Below are 23,746 nucleotides of genomic sequence, written 5' to 3' on the forward strand. Positions count from 1 at the left end.
TGCATACATCACAGACAAATCTACACATGCACCAGTGCCTCCCTGCTGCACTCCAGCTTCCACGCTCACCTGGGGACATACAACCTGTGGTGTCAAAGCTGTTTTCCCTGCATTCTTCCTTTTCACCATCCTGCTCATCCTTTGTGCAATCTTCTGGTACATTAGTACGAGTGGGAACAATGAAGATGCCTGAGTGCAAGCAGGCTGCACTGGGAAGCTGGACTCAGCACCAAGCCCAGGGCTCACAAGTACTGTGGTGTCCACGCTGAGTGCATTCGTGTGCATGTCTGTGTAGGTACCCCGGGAAATCACTGCCTGGCCTTGCAGCTGGCAAATGTCAGTGTGTTACCACTCAGGACCAAATTAAATGCTTTTCTTCTCTCCTCCTGACTGCTAAGTTTCTTTAGTTTGCTTTTAGCCTGTTCAGATAGCCTTTTATTTTGGATATTTTGTATCTGGGAAGTTCATAAGTATCTGCAAGGTTGCTGTAGGGTTTCAGAGCCAAGAGAAAGAGAGCAGAGCAGTTGAGAAGCGGCTACGGAAGGATATATTTTCATTTTTGTCAAGCCCACTAAAACAAAAAACAAAATGACACGGGGAGCAGACAGCAGGCTATGGTATCAGTCACCTCCATTCAACCCCTTTCAGCTAAATCTAATAGCTTAGAAATGAAAATCATTTATTTTCCTGATGCGAGCAATTAGTCAAAATGCTTCTTCACAATGCCATCCAAATGTTTATGATGCTGTGAGGAAGCAGCTAATAGCTCATAATACGTAGAGCAGAGCCGTTAGAGAGAAAACAACAGCAATACTTTCTACTGTAGATTTGACAGTCCATCTTTCCATCCAAACTTGATTCATTTGAGATTTATGATGATCTGTTTGCCTTTTTTTTTTCCTGGCTCATAGGTAATAGGGTATTAAAGAGACATTATTAATTGTAATATCCTACTTTCCTTCCATTAAATTGTCTGTTGAAGTTGTTACTTTCAAATAACCCGAAACTGACATTATTAGCCATAATTAAATTCCTATTAAATTCTTGCCTAAAATGAGGTGAAATACTTTTGAATTTAAAATAGTAATTAATCTAACTGTAAATTGTGTGCCTGAATACAATTTTCTTTCTGTGCTCCAGTGGATTTCTGTATAAAGGTGGAAATATTATCCATTAATAGTTAATTTTGCAAAGCCACTGGTCTAGACTAGCAGCCTTTCCCTACAACAAGTGTAAATTTATTAAAATTTATCACATGTAAGAAGTGCATGTAAATATCAGCTGAGTTATTCATGTACATATGCATCCTCTTATTTGTCCATTTTCTGCCAGTGTTCAATGTCTGGCATGATCAAGCCCAAAATTAGAGGGCTTTGTGGTTTAGAGGTTCAGTTAAACCCATCTGCCAGAAGACTACAGAGAAAGACTTGTCCCACAAGGATTTGTGACTTCAGAACAACTCCTCTAAGTCTACTTGGAAGTACTGAGAAGGGGGATACCTATATTTTTAGGTGAGAGAAGGCATTAGAGTGTTTTCCAAGACAATGAAGCAGCAATTTTCCATGTTAGTTGTGGTTGTAGAAGAATGTAATAGTGTAATGACAAAAGGACCACAAAAGGGCAGAAGTGATATTTTTGTTGTTGTTCAAAGATCTTTTAAGTTTTTCATGAAAATGAAGAAGTAAGGGCTAGATATTTCTTATTAAGAAGATAGGGAAAAAACTGAAAATATCTTCATTTACACAAAAGGGAAACATCAAATGCATTTGCTCTTTACATGATAATAATTTTTCTTTTAAGGAAAGCTAGTTGCAAAGAGTATGTGTATACATTTAGTTAGGGTTGTTTACTTAAGTGGTGGGACTTGCTTTGCTTGCCCGTGGGAGCCTCCAGAACACTCAGCAAAGAATAATGCTTGCAGGCTGAGTATGCTGGGTAGATAAAACACAGCATTTGGAATATTTGTGCTGCTAGTTATGTATATTTGTATATTTATGTTTGGTATATTATCTGCAAAAATTACTTAAACTAAAAATTGTTGCAAAGTATGGATTTCCAGCTCTTGGGATAGAAGGCCCTGATTGCTCCATTCTTGTGTATTTGAATGGAGATTATAAGAGAAGTCTCTCAAAAGCTCATTTTGTGGCCTCTATCATTGAGCAGGTATTATGACTGAAGAAATTTTGTGCAGAGAACTATATGTACCTGGAGCTGAGAAAATGGCAGCTGAAATGTGACAGAGCAATGTAAGTAAAACTTGTCCCTTCCAGATCTCTCTTTCACTCCGAAGGAACTTGCAGTCTAGTCCTTGTCTTTTTGTATCTTTTGGCTAAAAACAAACATCTGATGATCTTTTTGAACCTACCTATTCAGTTGCATGTATCAAAGAGAACTGTGTGTAAGGAAGTGCATTCTATCGAATTACTGTGCATCTGAAATTAATTCCTGTAAAGGTGATTGAAAGATGTTCAGGAGGGTGAAAGTTGTGCAAAATATAAATGTTCAGAGTGTGCACTGACAATTAATCATGTCTTTTTTGACTTTTTTACTCCTAAGAAAAAGCTTTACAAAAATTGTCCTTCATCAAGCTTTGACCTACCTGGCACCTCTTGGTGCAGCTACTCATAACTTTCTTCCCATTGATGTACTTCAGCTTTTCTGCTACAACAGTTTGTTCCTGAAGGTGGGTGAGGCCCTGAGCGCTTCTGCAGAAGGAGGAATAATTCTTCATGTTGGATCCTTCTGCTTAACGTAACTGTGCAGAAAACACAAATATTTTGGTAATATTGAACTGTTCAGAAATAAGTTGTTCTTAAATTCTTCAGTGTCTCAACATTTCTAAAGAACTCTACAAGCTCATATTCATTTATGCTCACAGTAAAGCTCTAATACTGATCAATACAATGGGCTGTGTTTTACAGATTAAAATGATGCAGAGAAACTAATGGTTGTGACAGGCTCCTTTGTCAGCAAGTTTAAATTAAATGTAAGGCAGAAAGCTGTGATGGCTAAGAAAACATGCAATTGCACTGCAATTGCAATGGAAAAGTGATATATACATGCTAAGTATTTGTAAACATATATTTTTGTCAGTATACATTCACTAGGCACTGCAATGTAACAGTAATAATGCCAGTGCTGTGTCATCCATGCAACAATTCTGCTGTGAGTTAATAAGACCTCTCAGCCATTCAAGATGCTGTTTTGCAAAAGGAACTTAAGTAGCCCCATATCCACCAATATATAGATGTTTTATACCCAATTTTCCTTTTGGGTAGTTTTGCTGTTGTTAATGGGAAGTGGTCAAATAGTTTGTTTCAATATCATAAAAAATGAAATGGGTATCATGGAGCCTGGTGCTACTGATCTGCATACAAACACCAGCTCTGCTGCTTATCTGCTTCCAGAAACCCCAGGGCAAAAGTGTTACCTAGCCATAAAAATCAGTAAAATGAAGGAAATATTAGAGCCAACCTCCACAGACAGTATTACATCAGGAAAGCTCAAGCTAAATTTTTGGTCAGATAATGTGGCAATGGGGATTTTAGTGCCTTTCTTAGATGTCTTGGTAGTCTCAGCTTTCTTGATTGCCATGGCCAGATACTATAGTTGTGAGGGTGATGTGGAGAAGGGCTAGGCAGCAAAGAACAGCCAAGGTGCCTGAACTTCAAGAATTGCATTTCTCTTGAATTTACATTTTATTTTAAGGAGTGTGTGTTGGGGGTAGGGGGCAGTAAGTAGAGGGAGGGGATAAACAAAGCACCTTAGCCAATTCCTGTCTGCTGCTGACTGTGACTTGAGCACTAGAAATTGAATCCCCTGAGATGGTTTATGTTGGGGACCAGACATTTCATTCTCATTCCATATTCCCAGTACCTCACAGTAGCTCGAGAAAACATCATATAATGTCTGCTTTATAATCAGTGTCGTTACTTCTTCCACAAGCCATATACTTGTGGTTGTGTTCTGTATAGAAACCGTAACTCAGAACATTCCCTGTGCTTGGCTGAACAAAGTGAGGTGATGGAAAATAAACTGAATCAGACTTCTAATTTGTCAAGCCTGCTTTTCTGCTGGTAACAGCCTTGACTCCTTTCTAACATACCTGATGATTCATGTGTCCTGTTTGCTTTTCAAATGTCTCCAAGTCACACTGTTAGATTACTGGAATACAGTAGCATTTAAAGTGAGGGTAGTAGCTCAGCAATAATTCAGTTATGTGGACGACAGCATAGCTATGACCTATTTCCAGGATCATTATTCCTGTTCTGTGACAGACCAGTAAGTTTTTTACAAAAAGACGTATCTCCGGGCTTGAAAACCCCAATTTGAAATTCTGTGGATTTTACTATATGCCTCAGTGTTAACATTTGTTCACAGAGTGGAGATTGACTGGTAATTGGCAAAGAACATCTCTCTCAATCTGTTAGAAAATCTTTAGGCCAGCCTGCAATTTTGCACTGTTACAAACAGCAATGATCTAATATTTACCTACAAAGACGCAATTGGTGTTGGCATTAAATGCAGCTGCTTAGTTGTGGAATTAAGGCCTTCTGAAACTGAACTTTGAAATCATTTCTGTGACAATATTGTTACTGTTTTATTTGGCAAATTAGTTTAAGGGCAAAGGCTTTTTTTTTTTTTTTTTTATTTTTGTATATTGAATGTGCCCCTAAATCATTGCCCTGCAGCCCAAACTATTATTGACTTGTAAAGTATTACTTCAGCAAGTTGCTGTTCACATTAATGCCAATTGGGATTGTAATGTGAGGAAATCCAAAAGCCTATGGATTTCATAAACTATTCTGCCAGTATGATGCTAGAAAATGTGCAGCTGTTTGGCCAAAACAGGATTTGATGCAGTGTTTTGAAATCATCTGCAAACGCTGTATCTACTTTAATTATAGATACTCTACTTTTTCATCTTAATCTGTTTTGCTCATTCATTACTTGCCTTCCTGTTAAGAGGAAGAAAATTTAGGCAATCTGTGCGCCATCCCGCTTTGCTCATTTTTGCAGTCTTCATCCTACCTCGCCAGTGGCTTACAAGTTACTCATGTCTGGTGCTACTCTGTGTCACTCCTTTCCCTCCCGGAGTGTTCAGGAGTTTTTGAAGCAAAGATGGAAGAGCAGGTGTTGGATCCTTCTTCTCAAATAGGAACTATCAATTTCATAGTAATGGTGATTTATTCAGAGTCAATGTTTCCTTCAAGGCCTTCTTAACTTTATTAGGCTTTGATGGTGGATCAGATCACCCACTGTCCTCACAATATTCTTAAAATCCATGCATAGTATCCAGCACTTGATATCAGGCTGCTTGGACCAGCCAAACTCATAATATTCCAGAAATTTCTCAGTGGACATATTCTGAAACAGGAAAGGAGTGACCTTTCCAGGAAGAGGCCAACTGGGAGATATTTAGCTCTAAAATGTAAAGGCTGATTCAGAAAGCTCCAGCAAAACAGAAAACTGAATTATCTCTATTTTTGCTATCATCTGCAAAGGAAGACAATAGCAATGCTACTGACTTAAAAAGAGTAAGAACAACGTGAGAGCTTATACCAAATCAGTGCTGTGGGTACCGTGGGTAATCCCTGCTATCATGTAATGGGTGACTGGAATTGTGGATACTTTCAGAGACATCTCAGTTGTCATAGAAGCTAAGTGGTTTTCTCCACTTGCATTTCTAATTTTTGGCAGAACTACTGTACCAAATAATTTGTCAGGTCTCTGCAGCATTGGAGATTTACATACACAGTACTTGATAAAGTACTCCTGAAGCTGCTTTATGGGCATTGAAATGGCAGCCCAATATGGCTCTGGCAAAAATCAGTGGTGATGGCATCGTTATTGACTCTAACAGAACCAAGGTGAGGTCTGTTTTGTATTAACTGGAGAACACAGGTCAATCTGACCTGGGTTTAGATTTCTTTAGTTTGAGTGCTGTGTATTTAGATAAGATTTTCTACATTAACTTAAATTAGATAAATCTAGAAACTAGTCAGAATTGATTTTTGCTTATTTTAACAGCTTTTTGAACAGTGCCACTACCTTTGATTTGCTCATTGATATTCCTGTCACATGCCTTGCAGAGTTTTGTTTTTTTTTAATCAGAATTGAGCTTTGTCTGCTCAAGATAGCATATGTTAGCCCTCAGATTTTTATATTTTTCTTCAAACTCACACTTTGTTCTCTTTACTTGCCAAAAGTAGCAGTCACCCAAATTCTAAACACAGATAACTTTAGTGCAGATTAGTAACCCTGCAGAACTTTATTTTATGACTAGAATTAAGGAAAGTTTTGTTTTTGTTTTTGTTTTTAATAGCAAAGGATCACGTGTCTTTGGTAATTATAGAGTGAGGTTTTTTTTTTTTCATGTTTATCATTACAAAAATGCATTTGAAGCAGAAATGTTATTATATAAATAGAAAAGAGAATTATTTTGCAGTATGTTTGAACAAAAATTTGTATAAGTTTACCTTTAGGAAGAAATAGAATCACAGAATCATAGACTGGCCTAAGTTGGAATGGACCTTAAAGATCACCACCCCCTGCCCCTGCCATAGGCTGGCTGCCCCCCAGCTCAGGCTGCCCAGGGCCCACCCAGTCCAGCCATGGGCACCTCCAGGGATGGGCACCCACAGCTCTGGGCAGCATTGCCAGGGCCTCACCATCCTCTGAGCAAGGAATTTTTTCTTAGTATCTATTCTAAATCTTCTCTCTTTTAGTTTAAAACCATTCCCCCTTGTCCTATCACTATCTACGTAAAACGTTGCTCTCCTCCTGTTTATAAGATCCCCTCAAGTAACTGGAAGGCTGCAATGAGGTCTCCCCAGAGCCACTTCTTCTCTGGGCTGAATAAGCCCGGCTGCCTCATCCTTTCTTCACTAGAGAGGTGCTCCAGCCCTATAAGCATGCTTGTGGCCTTCTTCTGGACCTGCTCCAACAGCTCCACTTCCCTCTTGTGCGGAGGGCCCCAGGCCTGGTTGCAGTACGGCAGATGGGGTCTCATGAGGGCAGAGCAGATGCGTAACAATCCCCTCCCTCCCTGCTGCCACCCCTCTGTTTAATGCAGCTCAGGACACAGTTGGCCTTCCAGGCTGCGAGCACACATTTCTGCTTCGTATCCAGTTTTTTGTCCACCAGGAATCCCCAGGTCCTTCTCTGCAGGGCTGCTCTTCAGGAGTTCTTCCACTCTGTACACTATTTGGAATTGCCCCAACCTGAGTGCAACACCCTTCACTTGGCCATTCTGAATCTCATTAAGCTCACATGTGCCTGCTTTTCAAGCTTGTCCAGGTCTCTCTGGATTACATCCCTTCCTTCTGTGATGTCAACTGCACCACTCAGCTTGGTGTCATCAGGAAACTTGCTGAGGGTGCACTTGATCCTACTGTCTGTGTCATTGAGAAAGTTGCTGAAGAACACCAGCCCCAAGACAGATTCCCATTACCTTCTCCCAGCAAATCTGTTTCCCAAATCTTATTCCTGCTAGAATATTTCAGAGTAAGGGTTGATTGTGGCTTTGTTTGTTTGTTTTTTTTTCTTTCTGTATTGTTTTGTTCAACATTTTTTCACTTAACATGATCCATATGAAAGTTCTTGAAGTAAACAGTGATAAAATATATTATTTCACAAACATGCCCTTGAACACATTTATTGTTTTCACCTGAGCCTTCATAGAATAGCACTGCCAAATTACAGGACAAAGGGCCTACTCATTGAACAGCTCTTGCAAACACCTTCTATTGACTAAAAGAGGACTGTTTATATCCAGAGTGATACAGAAAAGACTAGTTATCTTAAGTATCATGTTTAGGAGAACAGAGTACACTCAACATAGGGCGTTTGGGATCCAGCATTTCTGATAGCAGTGCTGTTGTGGTAAGGGAGTGGATGCAGGTTAGACAAAGAAATAGTCTTGGAATTTTGTCTCCACTCATACTAACAACAGAAATGCTGACTCTTTTAGGAACCAGACGCAAGCTATTCAATTCTGCAGATGTACTAAGGATAGCACCAACTTTGGAATACTCTGTTGATTGTATCTTTATCTGTTAGTTATTAAATTGGTGAGTGACTGTTAGAGAAACAACATTTGCAAGAACTTTTCTTCTGGTGGATCAGAAAACCTGCTGCAGGGCTTGTTGTGTACTGGCTCTTTGGCAGGATGCTTCTGGAGGTGTACACCTCTTTTAGCATATGAAATAGTATTACTCATGGGTAGCTGGAGATCAGGCCTTATGACTCAAAATTTGGAAATCGCTGGGGTAGCAACTGACCCAGTCTGCTATTGTATAGGCAGTGAACTTGGAATACTGTGTGAAATGTTTACAGCAACAGTAAGCAAAAAATAATTCTTTGTAGTTCTGAATTTTCTGCCTCACAGATCTTTTCCTCTGATGAGCTGTGAAGAAAGGAGATAATAGAAAAAGAAAGAATTTGATTTTGTCAAAATACATTATTATCTGTTACAATTTCTGTATCTTTGTTGTTTACTACTGTAGTGTATTATCAAGCATAATAACAAGTGTCGTTAAAAAAAATTGTACAGCAATAAGTCCTTGCTCATTTCCAAAGGGCCTTATCCTAACTTTAAGCAATTCTTAGTGTTACCTTATTACAGAATCCCACTGACCCCCTCCTGCTTTCCCCCTTGTAACGCTATGCATAGATAGAAGGCAGGGTCGTTATCTTTACAGCTCTCTTATGCTTTGTAAGCAGAATGACACTGTACAAAACATCAGTCTAAGTGAAGTAGTCCTGTACTTCTCATAATTTACTAATTGTAAGATTATAATGTTTGAAGCAGAGTTGCTTAACAGAGCTGGAGATCCTTGTTAGCAGTACCTGAATACTGATGAGCTTATTCCCTCCCTTTGCAGCAGCTGTTAAGGGTTGGTTTGATTTCACCGTTAGCAACAGAGGTCAGATTTTTGTAACAACTGTATTTTGTAGTTGCACTGAAAATATCATCCAAACAGCCAAGATTTGCAAGTGAACAAGTTTGTAAATGTTTAAATCACAGATCAGTCCCTCATTAAAGAATTCTGTAGCATTACATGACATTTATATGCAGGCTTCTCTCTCTTTATTGCACTCACTGTGTAACTTGAGCAACTGCCCTTATCAGTGCCTGTGGACACAGAGGTTATTTCTCAGTGGCTATGCTGCAGTGTACGTGCCCACAATCCTATTTGATCATTTGTTATAAGAGTTGTAACAAGGTCTATGCAGATGTGTTTGATGCAGTGTTTTTGGCTTACCCTTGGGTGCTAAGGCTCAGAAAAGACTTAAAGGAGATTTGATTTGGTTCTGGAAGTACACCTATGACATCTTTCAGAAATAAAAACGTTATTTAGAGACATTAACTTTATGTCTCAGTGGTTCTGGCAGCTCCATGTCTGCTGTTGGATTTCACTTCCTCACCATATATGCTAGAGAAGACTGCAGAAATCAATGCATGCATTAGTATTTTTACCAGGCTTCTTTCTCATTTGCTATGTATCAACTTTTACAGAAATAAAGTTGATTGGTACATAAAACAAAAAGGAAAACAGTGCTTTTTAAAAATCACTGTAGAGATAAGTGACTTTTGCCACTTAGAAGCTTCTTGATTAGTCAAATGCTTTCTCTAATGCATGAGAGATGAATAATAATCAATATGTATGTTAGTTGGGTTGACTCAATGAAAATAGTGTAGAGTTTGAGTGAAGCGGTCATTGTGCCCAACCATTTGTTTATGGAAACCTGCTTTCTTACAGTGACTTCCTGAGCAATACAGAAACAAATCCCTTAGACTTGCTAATGAATTTAACATGGATTTGGAGATAGTGTTTAAGACAAATGCAACTTGTTCTGAATTCAGTGAGGACCATGTGCAAGAACAGGATACAGATGTGCAGAGCCAAGACATCCTTCCAAAGCTGAGCTCCACACCTGGGATATATTATTTTTCCTGACTATATTGACTTTGTCATAAAAGCACCTTCCTCTTCAGAGGAAAGGAAGAACATGAAAACCTGTAAGTTTTAAAGTATTTTTTTATTCTTGTTTTGGTAGTTAACCCTTGGCATGTTGCTGCCCTCCATCCAGCAAGAGGATCAAAGTCATTTTACTGCGCAGGTAAACAGCAGAGGAAACAAAAGTGATCACATACTTTGTATGGCAAAGCAATGTTATTCCTGTAATACTTGTGTGTACTTCTTTACAAGTCTATTCCTGAGATGCTGAATCATCAGCATTAGTTATCTTGTTGGATTTTGGCTCAAGATCTTTGAACACTAAAGAAAAATAATTTCCAAACAAAACTGAGGAAATTCTCTTTCGAACAAGAACTGTGCATGTGGAATTTTTTCCTGGAAGGTATCCCCAGACATGAAAACAGTACCTTATAAGATCTGCTATGGGTCTGATAGTACAGCCATTCCTTATGGAGTTGCATTAATGGGATTTTTTGCTACTAAAATATTGCTGTGCTATTTTTTTACTGTATCTTAAATTGAGTCTATCATAGAAGCTGGTTGATTTTAAGATAACCAGCTGTTGTGATGGTGGCCCATCTATGTTGTTGATATTTGTGCAAGCACTATTGCAGACCCCCAGGTCCTCAGTATGTGTCAGCATACTGTTAGGCTGTGCCAGATTTGATACTCAGCGGCAGTGGCAGTAGGTAGAAGATCTTGGCTGATTTAGGAGGAATTTCTAGTAGAATGGCTGAGGAGGAGTGTTGTCTCTAGCTCAGGCAACATCTAGATTTAACCTTTCTTTACTGTCCTGACTCATCCCAGCCAACACAGTGGTGTTAGTTGAGGAACTGAATCACAGGCAGCTTGGATGACCTTATATCCAGGGTGAAGTGAACATCTGAGCCATGGGAACAGTTTGTCAAAGACATACTATTAGGGCTCTGATTTCAGTGCCTGCAATAATTCCAGCTCACTTTTTAGCATCAAGCTTGCATTGGATCTTTGAAAAAAATTTCTGTGCAGTTTGTTCTCTAGTGGACTGAACTTGAGATGATTGCTAAATATGTGTATCAGGCAAACCTTATCAAGTGCCACTTAACATATTTGCATTTGAGAGAGGTAAGTTTTATGGTAATTAAATCCATGTACAACAGCAGAAAAATTACTCTGCTTTTTCCATGAAAAGTCTCCAAATGAAGAAGTATCACTTAGGGATGCACTGTTCAATATTTCTAGCGGCTCATCTTTGCTAGGAGAGATGCTGATACCTGTGAGATATGCTTACATACAAAATTAATTCCAAAATATGTATCAAATTAACTGAATGAGCTGGTTACTCACTACATGCTTTGCAGTAACTGAATTTGTAGTAACAGGATTCCTCATGTACTCTAGGCATTTTTAATGTCTCTAGAAAGGAATAAAAATACACATTACTGTAATTATTTTAGAGAAAGATCATGTGATCACTTGTACATGTAAAGAAAACTTGCATATTGGTGTTAATTTTGCTGTGTCTTGCATGTACTGGAGGTGTTGTGCAAGCCGTCTGTACCACAAGTGTGGCAAGACACAGACTCTGTAAGGGTGTTATACAATTGACATGTACATGAACAGTATGTTCAATACCTTGAGAAGGCATTGAGGGTTTTTTGAGTGCTTTTTGCTGCTTGGACCTGCTGTGAACAAATTACACCTGATAAATCTACTGGCCTGGCTCTGGTAGGCTGGAGGGTACAAGACTACTTAACTACCCAATGGAGTGGGGTTGGTTATATTTGAACTTCTGCTCAGCTACTGATTTTGTTTCGAAATGCTTGTTCTCAGTACACAGAAAAAAAAAGCAATGGATTAGGTCATTTTTCTCTTAAAGATCACATTGGCAACATTTTAATTTTCATAAAAAAGAGCCACCCACTCTTGAGGCACATAAAGATTAAAATTATAGATTAACAGAATCACAGAATGGCCTGGGTTGAAAAGGACCACAATGGTCATCTCATTTCAACCCCCCTGCTACATGCAGGGTTGCCAACCACCACACCAGGCCTCATCCTGTCACCTGTCACCAGTGAGAAGAGACCAACCCCGCTCTCGCTGTAAGCACCTTTCAGATATTGGCAGAGAGCAGCAAGGTCTCCCCTCAGCCTTCTTTTCCCCACACTGAACAGCCCCGGTTCCTTCAGTCTCTCCTTGTAGGCCATATTCTCCAAGCCCTTTACCAGCCTTGCTGCCCTTCTTTGGCCCTGCTCCAGCACCTCCACGTCCTTTCTGTACTGAGGTGCCCAAAACTGAACACGGCACTGGAGGTGAGGCCTCACCAGTGCTGAGTACAGGGGCAAATCACTATCAAATCACTATCAACCCATGTAAACAGTAATTCCCTGCCCTGTTTATCCGCACCCTGAAAGTATTGGAAGGCCACAATGAGGTCTTCCTGGAGCCTTCTCCAAGCTAAACAAGCCCAGTTCCCTCAACTTTTCCTCATAGGAGAGGTACTCCAGCTCTCTGATCATCTTAGTGGCCCTCCAAGTGACCCATTCCAAGGGCTCTGCATCTTTCTTCCATTGGAGATTACATTATTTGAATCATAGAATCATAGCTTCTCAGAGTTGGAAGGGACTTTTAAAGGCCATCTGGTACAACTCCCCTGCACTGATCAGGGACATCTACAGCTCCATCAGGTGCTCAGAGCCTGCCCAGCCTGACCTTGGGTGTTTCCAGGGATGGAGCACTACTACCTTTCTGGGCAACCTGTGCCAGTGCCTCACCACCCTTAGTGTAAAAGGCTTTTTCCTTATATCCATTTGTTTTGCATTCTTCTGTAAAAAAATTTGCATGTTTTCTGTAGTAGAGGGTTTTCCTCTAGTTTTATTTTTGATATTCTGATCACAGAGGCATAGATGTTTGCCAGTCTGTTTCACTGCTGATCTGCCGTTTGTAGTCAAAGGAGCACCTGACACTTGTGAAAAAAGAAAGAAAAACAACATGTGCCATCTTGGTTAGCATCACCAGACAGCAGTATTCGCATGCCACTGAGTGAAAACTTGGTGTATGCTTTTTGTACTTGTATTTTTTATATTTAGTCACTTTACCTGCTTGTTAAGTGTTTAAGAACATATAACTACGGTCTTTTAACTCTTTTGTAATTCTTTTGGTTGGCTGGACGCAGCCAAAGGGCTGTGAGCAATGATTCTGTGTCAGGGTGGAGGCCGGTCACAAGCGGTGTCCCTGAGGGGTCGGTCTTGGGACCGGTGCTCTTCAACATCTTCATCAGCGACACAAATGATGGCATTGAGTGCACCCTCAGCAAGTTTGCAAACGACACCGAGCTGAGTGGTGCAGTTGATACATTGGAAGGAAGGGAAGCATCCAGAGGGACCTGGACAGGCTGGAGAAGAGGGCCCATGAAAACCTAACGAGGTTCAACAAGACCAAGTGCAGGGTGCTGCACTTCCACCCAGTTTATACAAACTGGGGGAAGATCTCCTTGAGAGCAGCCCTGTGGAGAAGGACGTGGGGGTCCTGGTGGACAAGAAGCTGGACATGAGCCAGCAGTGTGCATTTGCAGCCCCGCAGGCCAACTTTGTTATGGGCTGCATTAAAAAAGGCGTGGCCAGCAGGGAGAGGGAGGTGATTGTCCCCCTCTGCTCGGCTCTTGTGAGGCCCCATCTGCAGCACTGCGTCCAGGCTTGGGGCCCCCAGCACAGGAAGGACGTGGAGCTCTGGGAGCGGGTCCAGAGGAGGCACTGAGATGGTCAGAGGGCTGGAGCACCTCTTCTATGGGAATGGGAATGAGGGCTTGTTTAGCTTTGTTGAGGGAATGGGGCTTGTTTAGCTTGGAGAAGAGAAGGCTGCGGGGAGATCTGATTGTGGCCTTCCAGAATCTGAGGGGAGCATATAAGCAGGAGGGGGAACATCTATTTACAAAGGTGGATAGTGATAGAACAAGGGGGAATGGTTTTAAACTGACACAGGGGAAGTTTAGGTTAGATATTAGGAGGAATTTTTTCACACTGAGGGTGGTGAGGCACTGGAACAGGTTGCCCAAGGAGGCTGTGGATGCCCCATCCCTGGAGTCATTCAAGGCCAAGCTGGATGTGGCTCTGGGCAGCCTGGTCTGGTGAGTGGTGACCTCGCCTATGGCAGGGGTGTTGAAATGAGATGATCTTTGAGGTCCTGTTCAACCCAGGCAATTCTATGTTTCTATGATTCTTTTCTGAGTTGCTATATTGCTCTTTGATAACCTTACAGTTGCAAATGGGAAGCATTTGTACGGTTAACCACAAGTTCATGTCATTCAGGAATACCAGCAATAAATCCCTTCCCTCTTCCACTATTCAAAACATAAACCATGCAGAGTTTCAGAGCTTTTTATGGAGTACGTTCTTCCGAGATGTTTTAATACTGCAGAGAGGAAACATGTCTCTTTCCTGTCCACCAAGGCCAGCAATGGGCACATCTCAGCCCGGCACTGCCAGCACCCAGCGCATGCTGCCTGCTGTATGGAGCATCCCCAACAGGCTGCATCAACTCAGCCCTTGGATCTCGTAGTGGTTCTGGACACACAGTACGTGTTTAAAGAAAATGAGTATTAACTAGCAGATCTCATTAACAAATGGGATGAGAGCTAAACTCACTCAGAGAGAACTTCTCTAAATATGAAGTGTAACGCACCTGATTTCCTCATTCCTCAACGCTGTGATCTGCACGGGGAAGACATAATTACCCGGGTACCATTCCCTTAATGAGGAGTAATGTTGCAGTAAATGCCAAGAGACTCCCGGTAGGACTAAATGGTGCTAAGAACACAAACCCGCGCCCTCACTCTGCAGCGTTGCCCTTGACAGACCGTAACACCGCCTCAGCGTACCGGTGAGCCGACCTGCCGCTTTCACCGCAGTCCCTCCCGGCCGCCCGCTGCCCCGAAGCTCCCGCGGCGAACCGCAGCCGGACCGCGCCCGACGCAGCGCAGCTCTGCGCGGGGCTATGGCGCCACCATGCGGGAGAACGGCGCGGCGACTGACCCAGGGCTTAGAGCCCCGCCGGCTCCGCCCGCTCCGTCCCCGCCCCGCGGTACTGCGACATGGCGGCCGCCGCCCGACTCTTCTGTTTGGTGGCGGCTCCGTGCGCGGTCTTCGCTCTCTCCTCCGTGGCAGCGGCGGTCCCCAGGCTCCGCACTCGCAGGACGGCGGGGCCCGGAGGTGCGGCGGGGCCCGGGTGGGTCTCGCCCTTCCCTGCGGCAAAAAGGGAAGGCCGAATCGGGCCGGTCTTCCTGGGGCCAGGGTTAAGTGCGAGGGCACGGCTCCCGCCGGGCCGCTGCGTGAAGAGCCGAGCTTTGGGCGCGGGCGACGTGCTGCAGGCGGGGCTCCCTCCCTTCCGGGCTCCTGCGGGGCTCTGAGGGCTGCTGGCTGCCCTGTTGGAGCTGTAATATAGCGTGCTGCCTTCAGAGAGTGTTTAATAACACACACATCGTGTTAGATAGCTGGTCGCTTTATTTTACTCTGCTTGGAACAGGATTATGTGGCTTAACAATCCTTTGGCCCTAGCTTGTAAGGTTCAAAAGGAGGTAGAACTAAAAGACTGCAGCTTCTTCTTCTTCTTTTTTTTTTTTTTTTCTGTACAGAATTGGAGGTAGCTGAAGAAAATGCTGTGGAGGGAAACCAGGAGGCCAAGAAAGCCAGTTGTGGCATCCTGGCTTCTGTCAGCAGTAGTGCAGGCAGCAGCAGCAGGAGGTGATCATCCTTTTGTGCACTGGTGAGGTCACAGCTCAGTGCTGTGTTGGGCCTCCACAGCAATACAGACATGGAGGCTCTGGAGAGTGTCCCAAGGATGGACTGTGGAGCTGTGAGGGCTCTGGAGCACAAGTGTGATGGCAGCAGCTGAGGGAACTGGGATGGGTCAGTCTGGAGCAGAGGAGGCTCAGGGGAGATGTTAAAGCACAGCTCCCTGAAAGGAGGTTGTGGTGAGGTGGGGGTTGGCCTCTGCTCCCAGGTAACAGCGATAGGACTAGAGGCGATGGCTTCAAGTTGCACTGGGAGAGGTTCAGGTTGGATGTTAGGAAAGGTTTTTTGTTAGAAAGAGTAGAGAGGCTGCTCGGGGAGTTGGTGGAGTCACTGTCCTTCAAGGTGTTAAAGAACTGTGGAGATGTGGCTCTGAGGGACATGGTGGGGATGGGTTGATGATTGGACAAAATGATCTTACTGGTCTTTTCCAACTTCACTTGTTCTATGATTCTGTGAAAAAGGGAAGTGAAAGGGAAGGGAAGTTGTTCTGCCTATGCCAAATAAAAAGAGAACCTTTGAATTTGTCTGTGTTGGTTGAGGGATTGAAACCCAGTATTTACATTTACTTATAAAGATATTAGATGTTCTTGCTGACTTATTTTATTTCTCTTAAGTATTCTTCCAGGTTAAATTTTCCAGAAAATTTCTGGGATGTATTAAGTCTGCAAAATAGCCTTTACTTGCTGAACCTCAAGTTAGTGTATCCTTATTCTGTTTCCTCTTAGATGGCATGAATGTCCTGTTCATAGTTGTGGATGACCTGCGTCCTGTTTTGGGTTGTTATGGAGATAACCTTGTGAAATCTCCAAACATTGATCAACTTGCTTCTCATAGTATTGTGTTCAGCAATGCATATGCACAGGTGAGATAAAAATGAAAATGTTTTCTCTCTGCAAAATACATACTGATATTATAACAATAGGTTTTAAGCAGATCTTTGGAAAAAAAAGGTATTTAATTACTTAACTACTTAAATAATTGTATTAGAAAAGAATGGTTAAGCTGAAATGTAATGTATGAACTTTAGCGTGGAGGAATTGGTTGTCAAAGGATGATGATAAGTAGGTAAATGTATATCTTGATAAAATTTTCCAGTTGGGAATTTGTGTTCCCAATAAAGATGCTGTTCAGCCCAGCTTGAAGTATATCACTTTCACTGCCGTTCTGAGCCCCTGGATGTTTTGTCCAGCCATGCTGAAGTTGGTAGGTTGCAGTTGCTAGGTGTGCTTTCTTCTATGTTCAGAACTGATTTTCCTTTTGCCTGGCTCTCTCCTCAGCAAGCTGTGTGTGCACCAAGTAGAGTGTCATTCCTTACTGGACGCAGACCTGATACTACCCGGCTGTATGACTTCTACTCCTACTGGAGAGTGCATTCAGGAAACTATTCCACAATGCCCCAGTATTTCAAACAGAATGGCTACATGACCATGTCTGTGGGGAAAGTTTTTCATCCTGGTAAGGTTTGAATTGTCATCTGCATAACATACTCTGTGTATGAGGTCTGTTTTTGAGAATGTGTGTGTATGAACGACATGATCTTTATCTATATGGACAACTTAAATCGTTAATGTGGGGCAGATTGTACAATGGTTATAGATTATCATTTAAAGGCAATCTTATGTTCATCTCTGATGCCTCAAGATTTATTAGATGACTACTATCTAATAAATATTTTCATGTACTGTCCAGGGGTTATGGGAACAAATGTTTGCCATTTTCAAAACATGTCTTGAAATTAGGTGTCTACTAAATGTGAGCAGCCTCATTGTCCTAGTTTTGCATACACACATGTCATGTTACACAGTAGGCTGTCTGGATCAGGAGATATAGACCATATGGCTGATGTTACTGGTTAAATAGGAAATTGGTTCTTTAGTTAAAAACTAATAACACCAGTGAGGTGAAAAGTAGTGTAATACTTAGATGATTCTCTTTCTGGTAAATCTTTACTGCAGAGCTTAACTTACGTGGGCATACAGATGTTCAGTTGACGAAAAATCTGATTAGGAATGTATATATTATTAGTTCTCTTTCTTCTGCTCCTAAAGTAAGCTTAAGTGTCTTTCCTCAACAACAGGTGTATTTCAGGGAAAATGGCCTACGTTTATTACATGGAATTACAAATATATGTGTGTGTATGTATATATGTATGTATATTGAAAACAACTCTTGTTTGCATTGGAGCTTCCTGATTTAGTGAATTACTAGAACACTTATATCTTTACTTTTGTCAGGAGTTTCATCCAATTACAGCGATGATTATCCATACAGCTGGTCCATTCCACCCTTTCATCCTTCCACTGAAAAATATGAAAATGATAAGGTAAAAGGTGATTTGTGGGATGCTAACAAAGGATGGTTTTCAGGTATAACAAAGTTCTTTGTGTCTAACATAAGCCTGTGGTCTGGCTTTTGAGACTGTAACATTGGACAAAGAAATAACTACTCCAGATTGATACTGCTGCTAAAACTTCCAAGGGAAGTCTGTACTCCATGGTAAGTTGTATCATGTTAATTCAGGAGCCCATTCTGAATTGAAGCATTTAGAAATTAGAATTTGGTAATTTTACTGAGATATAAAGATGAATTCAAGATAAAGTGATCTTAACCATGCGTCTAGGTCATGAAATTCTTTATCTGAAAAGTGCAGTTGTCAGCTTTCATGCTAGTCTTACTCTATTCAGTTACAAAACATTGTCATGGGATTGGTGAATTTATATCACAGATACAGAGCTGAGCCAGGGAGAGGAACTCATAATTGAAATAAACTTTAAATAATCTGAAACTTTGATTTTTTTAGAGTGTTTGTTGCTCTTAAACATGGCCTTAAAGAATCCATTTTACACGTGTGCACATACTGGAATAGCACTGTGTGCTGGGTCTGTAACTGTCAGAGCTGGGAGATCCAGCCATGAGGGTACAGGCAGCCTTGGTGATACTTTGTTCTTGCATTTGCTGCTGAAAAATACTGATTTTAACACCAGCATTTGTATCCACGACTTACTTCTCTTTATGTTCATTTAACAGCTCTCCCAAGCCACCTGCTGAGGGCGCCTTTTCTTGGCAGCCATTTGTGAGAATTTATCTTTCCTCACTGACCATAAATGGCTGGCACTTGCTCAGAAGTTAATGACTCAGCAATGGCTTTCAAGCAGCTTTCTATGGGATCAGAGGAATCAAAAAATGCATGTGTATAGTGTAACCAAGTTGTACCTGCTTATTAATAGCTCAGAGTCTCTATTCATTATAGAGGCTGTGTATTTTTCTGTGTAACTACTTTTCATCTTTTGGCCAGCTTTAGAAAAGATTCTGCTTTTCTTTAGATATGAGAATTGTTGTATGTTTTGTGCATTCATCAGCCCCTGAAACTTTCTGCCTCAGTCATCAAGCTTGTTGGTGCTTTCAGTGTTCATAGAAGTTGTGAAATTCATTTTTGCGTATGACCTGCAGAACTATTTATTGGTGAAAGGGTTGAGAAATGAATTTATTTGATAATTACGGAATTGAAAGTTATTTCTTTGCTTGTACAGAAGTTACATTACATAACTTTTTTTTTTTTTTTTAAGACCTGCAGGGGAAAAGATGGAAGACTTTATGCTAACTTGGTGTGCCCAGTAGATGTGGCAGAAATGCCTGGTGGTACTCTGCCTGATATTCAAACCACTGAAGAGGCCATACGCTTACTGAATGTTATGAAAACCAAGAAGCAAAAATTCTTCCTGGCTGTTGGTTACCATAAGCCACATATCCCTTTGAGATACCCACAGGTGAGAAACCTAAGGCCTGTGGTGAAAGGAACTTAGAAAAGTGTTTTTCTTATTAAAACTGTTTCACAGATGCTTTGTTGTTATTGTTTCTGAAAAGAAAACTGGAAAACAGCCTTTATTCAGTGTAATTTTAGCAGCTGTGTTGAATTTCAGGATGTTTAATGAGAGAGTTGTGACCAGTCAGCTAAAATTTGGACATCTACCACCTTAATAGTGTGATAGTTATTGCATGGAGTTACTGTTTGTCGTGATGGTGTGTGACATAGTAAGGCCTTCTCGCTTCTCCATATGAGCCGGTAGCAGAAGTCCTACTCATATCAGAAGTGGCAATGTTGGGCCTTATATTTCAGTGTGACTTTGAGATTTGGGAGACTGTACTAAAAGGTCTGACACCAGTTACTAACTCAGAATTTTTCAGGAATTTGTTGGAATTAACTAACAGCAATATTACCTTTTTATACTTGGAGATGGGTGAAGTCTTATAAACTAACTGTAAGAATATTAAGGAAGGGTCATGCAAGGAGAAATGGTTAATGGTTTGCAGTGCAATTTTACAGTAGACCTTAGAGGTGAGGACAGTCTTTGTGTGCTTGCATTGCAAAGGAATTTCTGAAGCTGTACCCCCTAGAAAACATCACGTTAGCCCCAGATCCCTGGGTGCCTGAGAAACTGCCTCCTGTGGCGTACAACCCCTGGATGGATATCAGACAGAGGGATGATGTGAAAGCATTAAATGTTACTTTCCCGTATGGACCACTTCCAGATGACTTCCAGGTAAGCTGTCAATACAGTGAAGTCAAACTTCCATAACTTATTCAAATGCAAGGGAGCAATAGGCTGCTTTTAGATGTTCTGGAGTATCCAGCTTTTTTTTTTTTTTTTTTTCCCCCTTCTCCTGTTTCTTAATTTTCAGAGGCTGATTCGTCAGAGCTACTATGCAGCAGTTTCTTACCTGGATATGCAGGTCGGCCTGCTCTTGAATGCTTTAGATGATGTAGGACTCTCAAATAGCACAATAGTAGTTTTTACTGCTGATCATGGTAAGTGTCTAAATCTTCCTCCAGCTCACTGCTAGTAAATTGTTAATTGTGCAACTCAGTGCTCGCATATTAATTAGGTGTATGTTTTTATAATGCATAGCAGAGCTGCTGTACCTTGTATATCTGGCTAGTCTGTCCCTGCTTAATGGACCGACATGGAGTTCTGTGACTGTGGCTCTGTTCCTCTGCAGGCACCTCTGTCTTTGATCAGGTTGAGGGTTGGCTATTAGTAATAAAGATGAGTGGGCGCTGAAGCTGTCTGCCAGAACACTGGGCTGAGCTTACTACATTCCTGCCTCCTACACCAAGGAGTGACTTCTGCTGGGAAGATTGCTGCTAAAGGATTGCCACCACGTTGCCCTCTTTGCAATTTCTAAAGGGTATCTGCTATAGTGGGCAGCAAGCTTTCTCGTTAACCACTAAAATGTTGGGTTTTTTCTTTTTTTTTGTACGTCATTGCTGCTAGCAGTGTCTACACTGATAACAATTTGTTTTCTCCCCTCATATTTGGGGTCTTTGAATTATGGGAAAAATAACTCAAGCTTGTAATTGCTTCAGTATTCTAATATTCGTTAAGATAATCTTCCTGTGGTCCTCTTAATTGCCAATTTAATTTATTTAAAGTCACGTGTTTGGTTAATTTGGTTAATTTGTGTTTGTGAGTATGTCTGTGTAAAAAGCCCTTGTGAATCGCAGGGTAATAGAATTAACACTTCTTGTACTAAAGAAGCTCTGGATGTACCTCCAGACTTGCAGCCTTTCCTTCTTTCATTTTTCTTTTTTCTCTCTTTTTTTTTCTTTTCTGCTTTTCTTGCTGTGGTTAACTGTAAACAAGTGGTGTTTCCAGTACCATGGCAGCAAAGTGAGACAAAAAATGTTGCAAATAGTGAAGTTAGCAATCAGTCTGCCATGAAAGGAAGTTGTGTTGGTATCTTTTCCAAGAGGATGAGGAAAGCTAAAGAGATTTTGCCTCTATTGCTTCCTTCAGGGTAGCATCCTGGCATGGCAGTCTGGTTAGATAGCAGTATTGGCTCCAAGGGATATTAAGTTACAGTGTAACTTAATATTGGAGAGCTGACAGCTGCACAAAACTTAAACTAGTGCTTTGTGGATTCAATGTGGAGATTCTTGCAGGTGCAATGACTAACCCCAGTTCCTCTTTCATGCTGTTTTAATACTGATATCCTAATTTTAATCTAAGGTAATGGAAATAGAGACAGTTTAATTGTTTCCTTGATACGAGAATATCAAGTTGCAAGATTTACATGGCTGTTGAAATAGTTTTCGTATTAGAAAAATCTTGTTATGTTTAAACATAGATAGGTTATTTGCATTTTAATATAACCTTGATAAGACTAATGGCCTCAACTGCCAAAGTCACTTTACAGTGAAAAAGAAATGACTTCTAAATTACAAGTTCTGTATCTGCTCTGAATTACACTCTATCATCTAGGATGGTCCCTGGGAGAGCATGGTGAATGGGCAAAATACAGCAATTTTGATGTTGCTACCCAAGTGCCGCTGATGTTTTATGTACCAGGAATGACGACTTCCTCTGCTAGTCAAGGAGAGAGAGTCTTCCCCTACCTTGATCCCTTCAGCCATATTTTAGGCTTGGTACCTCCAGGTAAATTTTTGGCTTGGTTTGTTTGCATTGAATATATTTAAAAAACAAGGGGTGATGCAATGATGCTTCAAATATGAGCAGCTTCTTGGTGTTACTGAGTGTGCTTCTGTACTAATAGGGAACAAAATGATGAAAGGAATGTTCTGTGTTTGGACACAGACTTTTACTATGGTTAGCTACACCTTAGCATTAGATGCCTGCATTAATACAGCAGGTAATGTAGGCATCTGTACTACACAAGAATTCTGTACAAACAGTACTCAACCTCCCTTTTGTAGTGGCAGCTGCTTTGAAGCAGTAGTAAGTAAGAGTTCTCTAAGTAGCACTGTGACATTAGGAACTGTTTTGATAAAAGCAGTCATGTTAAACACTTGACACTGGAATTTGCTTTGTGTTTCTGAATTTTTTTCCTCAAAGTAATGAATATCATTGTCTTGAAGAGTTTGCACATTTGAGAACTGTAAGTGCAAAAATTTCTTCTTGTTAAAATATATATAGCCTAGCATCCTCAGAGCAGACTGCCACACCTTGATTATGTTACTCCGTAAATCTAGTACAGAGCACTTGCAATAAAATACCAATTTAATTATGTGAGTAAGTTCCAAATATGTACCAATGTCTGTCAAACCATCATGTTCAGTAATATGTGTTTTGGTGTTTCTTCCAGGGCGAAGCAAAAAAATGGTAGAGCTTGTCTCTCTCTTTTCAACGCTGTCTGAACTTGCTGGCCTGCAGGTTCCTCCTGCATGTCCAGAGACTTCATTTCGTGTCGCACTGTGCACTGAGGGGGCAAGCATTGTCCGGTATTTTAAGTCCTCTGAACAGAAAGTACAGAAGAAGGAGGATGGTTGTAGTGACACTAAGAAGTGTTACAGTGAAGAACCTGTTGCTTTCAGCCAATATCCCCGGCCTGCAGACACTCCACAGTGGGACTCTGACAAGCCGAAGCTAAAAGACATCAGAGTCATGGGCTATTCCATGCGTACTGTTGACTACAGATACACTGTATGGGTTCGGTTCAATCCTGAGAACTTTAGTGCTGACTTTGAGGATGTCCATGGAGGAGAGTTGTATATGATGGCGACTGATCCAAACCAGGATAATAACATCTATAACAATACCTTGCATGGTCATCTTTTCAAAAAAATTGTTGACTTCCTGAAGCATTAGGCATCAGGAACTTGTGTGGAGCACTTGCTTTTTTTGCTATGACACCTTTCTGTTGTGCAGAAAGCACATGGACTGAATTAAAATCCTGTTTGTAAAAAAACCACCAGCTAATGCTTTTCTCATGTTACAACTCTTACTAAACTATACAAGTCAGTGAAATTACTTCTGCAGTTGTGTTGTATGCTTGTTTTAAAATACTTTTGAAAAGATCACATGCAGACCCATACTGTGAAACAAATTTGTGATCTTCAGTGTAGTACTGACTGAAGAAACATTCGTCTCCTGTGCTGCAGCTGCTGTGGAATGTGAAAAAAGAGGAACTTTTCTACTTGAAAGGCTATGCAGAAAACGTGCACTAGTAAACAGGTCTTATCCACTTCACCCTGAG

General features: G+C 41.2%; 1 protein-coding gene across 1 annotated transcript; it reads left to right on the forward strand.

The window, feature by feature from the left end:
* The first annotated feature begins 15,012 nt into the window (after nt 1-15,012).
* IDS (iduronate 2-sulfatase) lies at nt 15,013-23,520 on the forward strand. Its single transcript, XM_085230662.1, has 9 exons — nt 15,013-15,172; nt 16,480-16,616; nt 17,032-17,209; nt 17,989-18,077; nt 19,321-19,521; nt 20,125-20,295; nt 20,435-20,561; nt 22,015-22,188; nt 22,856-23,520. Exons 1-9 carry the CDS (start codon nt 15,055-15,057, stop codon nt 23,356-23,358), a joined length of 1,698 nt encoding a protein of 565 aa, XP_085086788.1. The 5' UTR covers nt 15,013-15,054; the 3' UTR covers nt 23,359-23,520.
* Nucleotides 23,521-23,746: the final 226 nt, after the last annotated feature.

Source organism: Meleagris gallopavo, chromosome 9 (genome assembly GCF_905368555.1).
Source record: "Meleagris gallopavo chromosome 9, MGAL_WU_HG_1.1, whole genome shotgun sequence".
In the NCBI taxonomy this organism is placed as follows: domain Eukaryota; kingdom Metazoa; phylum Chordata; class Aves; order Galliformes; family Phasianidae; genus Meleagris; species Meleagris gallopavo.